The sequence below is a fragment of the Aulonocara stuartgranti genome (assembly GCF_965226115.1).
Source record: "Aulonocara stuartgranti genome assembly, chromosome: 3".
NCBI classification, from domain to species: domain Eukaryota; kingdom Metazoa; phylum Chordata; class Actinopteri; order Cichliformes; family Cichlidae; genus Aulonocara; species Aulonocara stuartgranti.
Window position 1 is genome coordinate 56,390,893 of NC_138941.1, and position 11,862 is coordinate 56,402,754.

Here is an 11,862-nt window from a genome sequence, read left to right on the forward strand (position 1 = left end):
TTTGTTAAAACCAAATCAATTAATGTAGACTTTTCAGGGCATTTAAGATTTGGCCTGGTAGGAAGATAGACTAGCTGGGTAAGATTAATTGAATCGCAGAATTCTTTAAATTCACCAGAAGTTGCATTTAGCCAGTCCCAGTTCAAGTCTCCAGCCATTAGTAGTTCAGTATAATTTAGTTTAGCCAAAAGGTGCTTTAATGAAGATAATGCCTCTTTTGAAGCAGATGGGGGCCTGTAACACCCAGCAATGGTTATCGAAAAAGTATTAGCAATATCTACATTCAAGGCCAAAAACTCCATTTGTTTGCATATCGATTGGGACAGAACAATCGAAGCATTAAATCTTGATTTGACATAAATAGCTACACCGCCTCCTTTTTTTGGCCTATCAGTGTGATATACATTGTACCCATATATGTTAATGTCTTCATTAGTAATAGATTTAGTTAACCAAGTTTCAGAAATTATAACAACATCTGCATCTGTAGATTTAACCCAAATTTTGACCATGTCCATCTTCGGTAGTAGGCTGCGCACATTAAGATGAATATATTTGACACCAGACATTATTTTAAAATCAGAAGGAGTCTGGGAATATTGCAGTTCAGGGCCAGGATTTGGTTGCACATTTCCTGACAAAAGTAGAAGCAAGACAATCAACAACCTCTGTTTCGCCTTTGATTTGGGTTCAATGCTTTGATATGTTGAACCCGAGCTGAAACCTCCATTAAATGGGCAAATGAAATAAGTATGCAAGGCCAGAATAGACTGAAGTTTAGATAAGTCTCTGGGCAAAACATGCATGAAACTAATGTCATGATCCAACTGAGTTGATAACTGCTCTGATTTTTGCAACATTATAGAGCGTGTTCCTTTTTCAAAATTCTCTTGTAGATAAAAATCATTTTCAGAGGTTCCCCTGCTATGTGTCCATAAGCAATTGCTTATCCGAGGGTCCAAAAAGGCCAAGAGGCAAATTAGAATAGTAAATACTGCCATCATCCACAATTTTAGTACTTAACAGAAGTGAACAGTACAGACCTCTGGGTGAAGCAAACCAGTTAGCTCCAGGAAAATGGCACCGGACCAGACCTAAGCCAGTTAACTCCAAAAGGATAGCGCTGGGCCAGGCCTAAGCCGGTTTACTCCTGGAGGACAGTGCAGGGGCAGATCTTAGCCAATTTGCTCCTGTGGGAAGATGCTGGATCGGGCCTAAGCCAATTAGCTCCTGAAGGACGGTGCAGGGCCAGGCCTAAGCCAGTTAGCTCATGGGAGATGGTACAAGGCCGGACCTAGGCCAGTTAGCTCCACAAGGATGGTACAGGGCCAGGCCTAAGCCAGTTAGCTCATGGGAGATGGTACAAGGCTGGTCCTTAGCCTGTTAGCTCCACAAGGATGGCACAGGGCCAGGCCTAAGCCTAAGCCAATTGACTCCTGGAGGACGGTGCAGGGCCAGACCCTAGCCAGTTAGCTCCTGGAAGATGGGATAGAGCCGGGTCTAGGCCAAATAACTCCAGGAGGACGGTACAGGGCCAGGCTAGGCTTGTTAGCTCCAGGAAGATGCATCCATCAACTTCCAAAGCATCTACCAACCACACGTTTTTCCAAACAATCCATGCAATATTAACTGTCTGGTTAAAAAATACGTTAAAAAAATTAGTTAAGAAATACGTTAAGAGATAGATTAAAAAATCTTTTAAAAACAACTAATTAGACGGACACGTAACAAACAAAGAGCATGCTGCCATCTTGAATTCAATATAATATAATATAGTACTTGTGCAACATTCATTTGGTTTAAGTAAAATTCATATAAATGTTTACATCATGAATATCAAGTGAAAAAAAATTTGATCTTTAGACACATTACTTACTTTATACTTAATACATTTTAGATGTATTGTTTGTTGAAGGTAAGAAGAAACTGCTGAAACCATGTTGAGTTTGTTTTTGGTTTACACATGATCTGTACTGATCTGATGCAATATGTGATAAAGCTGAATCATCCCTGTGTCTGTAGTGCTCAGTGTTTATCTCATGAAGCAACCAATGAATGCGCAGCAATGAATATTAGAAACTGATTGGACTGGAGTGACTGGTTTTTCAGCGACACATTAATCCTGTTTCCTGCTCGGCTCCAGCGACTCCTTTCACTTTGACAGCGGCAGTTTGGATAATTGTGTCGGCGTCTGGGGTCTTTATCTGTGGTAAGTCTTTTTATTTATTTTTGTTTGTCTTGTTTTTGAGTCAGAGAACGAACAAACAAGAACTTTATAACAAAAAGCAGGTCAACTTCATAATAAATATCATAATCTAACTCCAACCCTGGTGACTCTGATTCAGTGATAGGACTAGATGTTACAATCTCTGATAATGCATAGCTTTAAATGGAGAAAATCTTAAGGGAGGACTGTTACAAGGAAAGGCAGCCCAGAAACTTTACCAGCGGGACACATCGTTGTGTGCCACGACTTCACAGGGTGTTTCGATCTTTTACCCAAGACCAGCCCATTTCTTTCCTTCCTTGGTTAGGTTTTGGTATTAGCCAATAAAATCTCAAATATACAGGACCAATTTAATAATGGAACATTGTATTTGATGCTTCTTTAGAAAGAAACAAGTGTAAACCAATTCTTTTGTATGCTATTGTTTAGTTGTGTATGAACTGAACAGTGTTCCTGGTGAGTATTTAAAGGATCACCACCAACTTTGCCAGAGTCTTTGCACTTTTCTTTAATATATTTAGCAAATAGAGACAACCACAGAGCTGACTGCAGCAGCATCTTTGTTTTTTCTTTCGAACTCAGGAGCCCAGCTGTCTGATATGGCTGAAGATGAAGCACGTTTGCTAAAATTATGAAACATAATTCCAGGATTAAACTGAGTAGTCACGTGCCTGTGTTGAACTGTGACAATCATCAGTGAGCTTTTCAGCTGTTTGGGGCAGGGTCAGTTTCCTCCCCTGACTTTGAAAAGATCCTGGTTTTTGACCCGGTTGACTTTTAAGCTGTAAGGTTTTATTTCTACACTGTTAATGAAAGCTAGAGAGCTTGTTCTGCTTTCAAAGGAAAATGTTGTAGCAGCTCAAGGGGTGAGAGAACTATCCCAAAGACTCACTGTTCACACAAATATAAATGTGCAGACTTACAGTATTATAACACTTATTCCGGTAACGTTGTTCATTTTTAATGTGACTGTAGCTGTTTTTCTGGTATGAGACTGCTCTGCCAGTTAATGAGCTCTGGTAAGCACTGGTTGAATTCCTTACAGCATGGTGTATCAGCTTTAATTAGTTGTGGAAATATGATAGTCAGACAGTACAATTTCAGGAATTTGACTCTAGTCAGTCACTCGAACCACAGAGCAACAACTGTTTAGTACACTATCATTAAGTACATTAAGTGGAATGTATTTATCCCTCCACTGATAAGAATCAAGTTCATCCAGCAGACTCTCACTCCTTCATTTATGTTCAGGACAGGACTATTAATCTGGCAAACCAGGCATTTACCTGATGGGTCAATATAATCTTTTCATAATTGAAATAATCATACAGGCTACAGTTGGCTTAAAGGGTGAGTGACAATCAGCCCTACAAGTACTGCCATCAACCCACTGGTTCATGTTTATTACTCCCCTGCTGTCCCCATGTTCTTGTGCACCTTGTTGGAAGAACTGGTTGGTATATATAGACACACAAAAGCAAAAACAGGATGGAGCTGAAAAAAATAAATAAATACAATTAAATGTTCAAGTTAACTGACGCTTAAGCAGCTGCACCATCAATATTAATTCGAACAACAGCACTGAAACATTCAGAGCATGTGTGCCACAGAAGAGCTGTGTGTGGTGTGCTGGGCAGGAAAAGGCAGCTGGAAGCCTGTAAAAACAAAACGTGCAGAGAAACACCGTAAACAAACATACACTGTTTCACAGCATCTGTGGGCGTGGGGTCTTTTTGTGTCAGAGCAAAAAAAAGGAAAGAAAAAAATTCATTTTTGGGAAACGGCTTAAATATAAATGGGATCAACACTGAAACAACTCCATTGGGACTGAACCTATTTTTTCTGTTATTGCTACAGAGTGGAGAAACTCACTGATCAACAGTACAGGATTTGCAGTCTGGAGATGTTGCTCAGAGGGACGAAGAAACGCATGAAGAAACGCACCACAAAGAAGCTCTGAAATCCTTGAAGAGATTTTCTCTTATCTTTGTTTGCACTTGAAAGTTTTTCAAGAAGCAGCACTCTTTTCCAGTGGTCACTGAAATATTTCTTTGAGGTAAGATTTCTTTAATGTTGTTAAAGGATCAGAAACATTGACATTTAGAATAAAACACATGATGTTATATTAGACTGCTGGGCTGCTTCCTGTGAGATGCAGAGAGTAACAGGAAGCTTGTTTTGCTTGTTGATTTTCAGAGTAATGAGTGATGGCTCTTCAGGAGATCAGTGTGATCTTTACACACAGACCCTCGGCCTTCTCTGCTGCTGTGCTGCTTCTAACACTCGTCCTCTGCAGAGGTGAGTATACAGATGTTTAGCAGAGTCACACTTTATACAAATGATTAAGCTCAGAATCTGAATCATGAAAAACTCAAAGAATATGAATTAAAAACAAAACACTGCGTAACAGACCCAGGACCCTGACACCTTTAGGATTGTAGGTCTGTGTAGTAACCTGTGGTTATTTTTAAATCTCATTCTTTTTGCCTGAAATTAGATTTTCAAAAAAACAAACAAACCATAAAACACACCAATGAAAATATGTTAAACATTTTTACAAATTACAATCAGGATGAGAAATGAGGCAAAAACAAAAAAGGAAAAGAAAAGCACAAACAGTAACAAGGATTAAAAACAGCATTAGACAAATATCGGAGTCAATGTTTAAGAAGAGTGAGCCAGTTTAAACAGATGGGTTATAAGTTCTGACTCAAACGAGGGAAGCGAGTCAGTATTCTTGATATCAGGAGGAAAATAATGCCAGAGCTGAGGAGCAGAGCAACTGAAAGCTCTGCTACCAAGTTAAGCAGAGTTTTACTGTCAACCCAACAATATACACTCAAGTATACAGTGGGATAAAATATTGTCCTCCTGCATCGAAGGTGCAAACTGTAAAAATAAAATGAAAGATTTAAATATATGACTATACAGAAATAAGAGGAACTAGGAATGAATACAACAGTATGGTACCTTAATAGAAATAGAATAAGAAATAGAAAGAATCAGGATGAGCTTAAATACACAGAGTCAAACAGTACAATACAGAATAGTGCAAGTATTGGATATGAGAGGAGAGTTTTATGTATCGTGTTGTGTAGTCCAAGAAGTGTGTAGAGAAGAGACTCCAGTGTGGAGGAGGGCAGCATGGTGTTCAGGAGATGGATTGTTTGGGGGGAAAAGCTAATTCACAATGTCGACAACCGGCTCCTGATACTGCAGAGTCGTCTTCTGGATGAAAGGGGAGTAAACAGTTGGTGGGAGGGGGGACGCGGGTCAGCTATGATGCTAGTGCCTTTACGAATGCAGCTTGAGGTGTAAATATCCTGTAGACTGGGTAGAGAGCAGCTGTTACTGAGTACAGTAACAGCCTAGAGATGATATGATGGTAAAAGTATCCATGGAGACCAACACTGGTTGATGTGGAAGACTGTAAACATGATCATTTCTGCTTTAAGTTGGACTTTTTAACACAAGAGTCTTTGTGGCTTATGCTGGGCAGACACTGTGCGATTTTTTCAGTCGCGCGATTCAGCTCCTGCTCAAACTGCACGATTGACTCACAGGGGTCAGAAGTTGGTAGGTCACGATGCAGGGTCTCACACTATACGACCCGATGCTCTGATGCGACCTGAGTGCTCACACTGTGCCTCCATAAAGTCCAAAATGAAGGTTATAACAGAAATTCTGTCGCTCGCTCTCTCTGTCTGTCTTTCACTCACACAGACACACCACCACCATCAACTTTGCTAAATTGCTAATGAAAAACATTGATCAGGCAGCTGTGATTGAGCAGCAGTGTAAATCCAACTATTTTCACAGTTGTTGTGGTCGTGATAATTTTGTGATGCCACATCGAAAAGGCTCGGATGAGCTTTCCAAAGTTCTACTAGTTGTACCTCCATCGTGTCACACAGGTTGGAAATCCTCACGACCAAGCGATTGATGATCGGGAGCTGGTCGTGAGGTGTTAATCGCGTCTCGTTACCCCACGTATACTACACGATGCACGACGCACGATAAAGGCCAAAATCGGGCCGATCACCAAGACGGTCGCACGACTCAAAAATCGGCTCAAAATGGGCCAAAAATCGCACAGTGTAAGCCCAGCATTACACACACGTGAGGCTAATTCTTCATGGAGCTGCTGGTCCAGGTAACATCCCTGAAGGAGGCCTCAGAGTCTCAGTCGACCACAGAAATCCACAGTGTCCAACCTCAGTGACACTGTTACTGAGCAGCTTCATCAGGACGTGATGAAACCAACACTGAAGAGCTACAAACTGTTCCTCTGATCACAACACTTTTTTTTTTAGTGTCTTCATGTTTTCATGTTTCAGTTTTGTAAGTTTCCACGTGGTAAAACAAAACTATGTACAGAGCCAAGAGCAGCTTAATTCACTGATATAACATTACATCCGTTTTTAAGTTAATACAAAATATTATTAAAACATATGTTATGTTTTGTTTTGTTTAATTTTAGAATCAAAGCCTGAGAAGACAGAAACAATTCAGCAACCTGGAAATGTTCAGACGCCGGATCAGAGTGAAGATACCAAAGAAGCAGGTAAAAATATATATAGAACAGAAACACTCCCATCCAGTTTTCTAGTCTTGGATTCCTTTTAGTCCGAGACTAAAAGGAATCCAAGACTAGGCTCATTCTATAGAAGTGAAACTGAGTCTGTGTAGTGTTGGCTTAATGAAAGGTAATGGTAGGTAGGAAATGAAACATCAGGCTAACAATACAAACAGTTTTCATCTTAGATCTACTTTGAAAATCTGGAAAACAAAGTAAAATCCTCCCATAAACCTGCAGCTCTTTCAGGTAAACATACTGAGGTTCTGCTTCAAAATGTCAAATATCAGTTTTATCCAGTTCTGGGTTTCGGGGGCTCGAGTCTTTCCTGGTTAACATTGGGCAAAAGGCCCGATGTAACCTGGAGGTCACCAGACTGTAAGTGGAGATAAATGAAATTCTCTGTGCATCAGAAACATGTAAATAAAGTCTGGTGCTCACCTCTCACAGTAACACTAGTTATTTAATGGTTAATTCCATTTCCTGTCTTTAAAATGTGCTCGTTTATATCATTAACACTAAATTGTGTTTGTACTGTTTTTGTACCTTAGGAATTTCTTTCTCAGGCCGGCTAGCAATCGTCTGGGCTGTATTCATCTGTATCTCTCTGATCTCATGGGGATTTATGCTTTATCAGAATTGCAAAGAACACGTAAGTCTGTCAGGAAAACAGGATTTTCTTTTAAGTGTTGTAAATATAAAATAATGAAAACAAATTTTTATGGTTTGTGTCAGAATATCATTTGCTCTGTCACAGTTTAAAGCAGCTTAAAGTTTCTTAAACTTGTCGTATTCAGTATAACTCAGTGAATCTTTGAATTGTCTTTCATTTTTAAACAGACCGCCTCAAGCAAAACCAGGAAGTTAATGAGGAAGAAGCTCTCAGCAGGTGAAACTTCTAGCTCAGACTCATGACGACAACAACAGCTGGAAGTTGCAGATCTCAGACTGTGAATCGAAACTCTTTATAACACATCATGGCAATAAACCAGATTTGAAGTCTTCAGTTTGATGATGTTCAGTAAGTTGGCGTCGAGAACAAACAGAGGGGGAAAACACCCAACATAAAAAAGATTTGAATTCAGGGCTTCTGTCCAATATTGATATCCTTCAACTCATTTGAAATATAAATATCATGAGCTGTTAAAAAACCCAGAATGATTTGAATTAAAGTTAAAGGCAAGTAGAAAACAATATTAACGGGATGGGGCTTCATGTTTTGTTTAATAAAGTCTTGTTATCATTTTCATTCACAGTAAAATGGTTTCTGTACTTTTGTTTTCACGCGTCTGCTAAAAAAGCCCCCAAAAGTACACACACACACACACAAACACACACACACACATATAGGCCTTATATAGAACAGCTGGCAACTCAGTGGCAGGGGAACAATATGAGAACAGCACCACCAAGGCTGAAGACGGAGCAATACATGAAGAGCATATAGTAGAAGGACACAACCCATAACGGCAGTGCTCAGTGGCTAGTTGATCTGACTGCAGACCACAGCAACCTCCCTGAACAGGGTCCAGTAACCATCATAATGGCAGACATCCAAGAAAGGATCTCCAGTATGAAGAGTTGGACAGCACCAGTCCCCGACATGGTTCATGCCTACTGACTGAAGATCCTGACTGCACTCCATGAGCATCTGGCAGCACAAATGAACCAGCTCCTAGTTAAAGAAAGACACATAGAATGGTTAACCGAAGGCCGGACAGTCCTGATCCGGGGTCCTGGGGGTCCCGGGGTCCTTGAGGATCCAACTACCATCCAACTACCGACCAATAACCTGCCTCAGCACCACGTGGAAGCTCCTGTCAGGCATCATATTGGCTAAGATGAACAGACATATGGGTCAATACATGAGTGGGGCACAGAAAGGGATTGGCAAGAATACCAGTGCAAAACACCAGCAAGACCAGACTGACCAACCTGTGCTCTGCCTGGACTACAAGAAGGCCAATGACCCACGCATGGATCCTGGAATGGACCTGTACAAGATTAACAGGAGCCTTCATCAGGAACTCAATGGGGATGTGGCGTACAACACTAGAGGCCAACTTCAAATCCATAGCACAAGTTACCATCAAGTGCGGAATCTACCAAGCAGATGCTCTGTCCCCACTGCTGTTCTGCATAGGCCTGAATCCCCTCAGTGAGATCAGTGATAAGACTGGCTACGGAAACCGACTATGGAATGGAGCAGTTGTCAGCCATGTTATTGCTCCCCCAAGGGTGATGGAGAATGACTGAGCTAAGATCCTGTGGGACTTCCAGATACAGACGGACAAAATAGTGGTCGCTAACCAACCAGACATAGTGGTGGTAGACAAACAGAAAAAGACGGCCGTAGTGATTGATGTAGCAGTTCTGAATGACAGCAACATCAGGAAGAAGGAACATGAGAAGCTCGAGAAATACCAAGGGCTCAGAAGAGCTCGAGAAGCTGTTTTAATAAGAAGATGTCGAAAAGAAGCTCCTCTGGTAGAGGACCCGAATTTGAAGGATGCCTGCAGGGGCGAGCGTGGAATTTAGTTCAACTTTCAGTGAGGAAAAGAGTGAGGCAAATTTAAACTAATTATTGTACTGTTGCCTTTTTATAAAGACCTCTTACTGTACAATATAAAGCTCCTTGAGGCCACTGCTGTTGTGATTTGGTGCTACATAAATAAATTGAATTGAATTGAATTGAATTAATGTCTGTGGAAAGCTCTGCCCGGTGTTTAAAGCTGGAACTACTCCTGCACCAGCACTTATGTCATCCTGTCTATCTACACTCACATTTATGAACTTTCAGAGGTCAGAATCACTGCTGGTCACAACTGATGATCCAAAACTGAGCTACAGGTTGGTTTATATTGCTTGTTGTGCACTACAGTGTTACAGTGTTGCTGCCTGTCATGCATTTGTTTTATTCACTATTTTAAGACTGTGCATTTTTTAATATACCTGTATGTTTGCTTTTTATCTTCGAATTAATATGTGTTTGGTTTCCATGCTTAGTGTGTGTGTGTTTTTTTTTCTTTCTTTCTTTAACACAGTGAACAAAAAAAAGTCAGTTCTTCAACGTCATAAACAAAAGCATGAAGTGTTGCATCACATTACAGCTGACTCTGTGCATCAAATGCATCAAAAAGTTTGAAATTACTTTTAAAGCAGCAAAAACATTTTTTAAAAAGACCTGGCTCAATGAAATAAATATTAGTTTTCAGATTTTTCTCACCTCTGGTTAAACATGAAGCTCTCGTGTTCTGGAGACTTTGCTTTGGTTCATTATTGCGGCTCAAGGATCACAGCTAACAAACTCTGATATCATAATGGAAACTTTTTTTCTTTATTCTCATTTTTATTGTTTGTAGGAAATCACACTTAATTATTGACATATTAGTTTTGTTGCTCTAATTTACTACATTTACTGTTGTGACATATTACAATGCACATTACATTCAGGCTAAATTTACATCACATGGGCTTAACTGTGAACACATTTTTGATTATTGCTTTTTAGTCCATGGGAATTATGACCACTTGCTCCCAAATTCTCATCCGGGCTAAATATGCATAAGCAAAGTCATGAAACATGTCTGTGTGTAAAGGCAGCACAATTTGAAACACATATAAACACATATAAAATACATTTTACCGTTGTTTTACCGTTTGATACAGTGCTTTCAGTTCGGTACGCATATGTATCAAATAATACCAAATTTTTAATTTGTTTTATCAACTTTTCTTCTGACGATGCTGTCTGTGTCAAGAGCTCAGTGTATCTGCATTCGACTACTCCGCATAGGCTGCACTGTCGAGCGCAGATCCACTTACCCTGGCTGATTGGGACCCACACCCATTTTCACACCTTGGCTCAGGCGATTAGAGGATCATCAGGGGGTCCTTTTGTCCCTCTGTGTGGGGATACTCCCACTAGGTTTAAATCTGGGACTCCCCACCATTTGACCTTAGAACTGAAGAAGCTTCTTGGATGAGAGGCGAAACGTCTTCAAGCAACTTAAAGAAGTCCAGACGCTTTTCTTTGAAAGCTCCTTTGACTACGATGACCTGGATGACTCAGAACCTACACAGACATGTCCACTGAGTGCAGCGCAAGCTAGTGAGACAGAAGCTAAGCTCATTGCAACATGGCAACTGCCTCAACGCTACCCGGAATTTAACCTCCCCCTCCCTCATTCGGATCTGGCGTTTGGAGCTATTTTGGTTTTCATGTGAAGTATGACCCTGATGGACAAAAGTAAAACAGTATGTCGGATGTGCCATGCAGTGCTCAATTACATTGGTGGGAACTAGTGTGTTAGCGCAGTTAGCTTGTTAATGTGTTGACGTCATCCAGCCCCACGCACGGGGCGATCCGCGGTAACTCGTTAATGGAGATTTGCCGCGTTATGGCATTAAAGTCATTTTAACGAGATTAACGCTGACAGCACTAGTGGGAACACAATAAATATGACTGCACATTTACGCCGACATCATCCTAGTGCAAAGACAAGTGGAAGCAGACAAAAACAACAAGCATGCCACTAACTTTACCCGAGTCATTTAGACAGCCGTTAGCACATGATTCTCCTTATGGGGACCTGATATGTTTAATATGCTGCTGAGAATATAGCCCAGAAGAAGCGTATAGTATAGCTTTTATTTTGGAAAGAGCCATTTCTCTGTAATAAACTCTCTTTTCCAAAGATGAGTGATTTCTCGATAAGATAGATTTTTTATTTTGTTGTTTCAGCAACATTAAATTTAAAAACTATTTTTGAGTTAAAATATATATTTATACATGTCACTCTGCAGTGACATGTGACGAGTGCTACGCTGTGGGCTCTTGCTGAATGAAGCTAGGACAGCCACTGATGTTTCTTCATTAGTGACAGTTTTCTTGCGTACACATTTTGAGAAATCCAACACTGAACCAGTTTCACGAAAATTAGCAAGCAGTTTGCTAACTGTAGCATGGGAGATGGGTGGTCTCGTATGGTGTCTTGCATTGAAATCTGCTGCAATGACCCGGTTACTGCGTTCACCAGATATCAACACAATTTCGATC

General features: G+C 40.5%; 1 protein-coding gene across 1 annotated transcript; it reads left to right on the plus strand.

Annotated features, from left to right (window-relative positions):
- The first annotated feature begins 2,100 nt into the window (after positions 1-2,100).
- Positions 2,101-9,802, plus strand: LOC309701695 (uncharacterized protein). Its single transcript, XM_082525853.1, has 6 exons — positions 2,101-2,209; positions 4,085-4,283; positions 4,424-4,525; positions 6,708-6,791; positions 7,355-7,455; positions 7,644-9,802. Exons 3-6 carry the CDS (start codon positions 4,435-4,437, stop codon positions 7,716-7,718), a joined length of 351 nt encoding a protein of 116 aa, XP_082381979.1. The 5' UTR covers positions 2,101-2,209; positions 4,085-4,283; positions 4,424-4,434; the 3' UTR covers positions 7,719-9,802.
- Positions 9,803-11,862: the final 2,060 nt, after the last annotated feature.

Excerpts from the sequence above, each read along its gene's own strand:
- LOC309701695 (XM_082525853.1), top strand. The coding sequence starts at position 4,435 with ATGGCTCTTCAGGAGATCAGTGTGATCTTTACACACAGACCCTCGGCC. Across the intron at positions 4,526-6,707 it reads AACACTCGTCCTCTGCAGAG|AATCAAAGCCTGAGAAGACA; the intron begins GTGAGTATACAG and ends GTTTAATTTTAG. Across the intron at positions 6,792-7,354 it reads TGAAGATACCAAAGAAGCAG|GAATTTCTTTCTCAGGCCGG; the intron begins GTAAAAATATAT and ends TTTGTACCTTAG.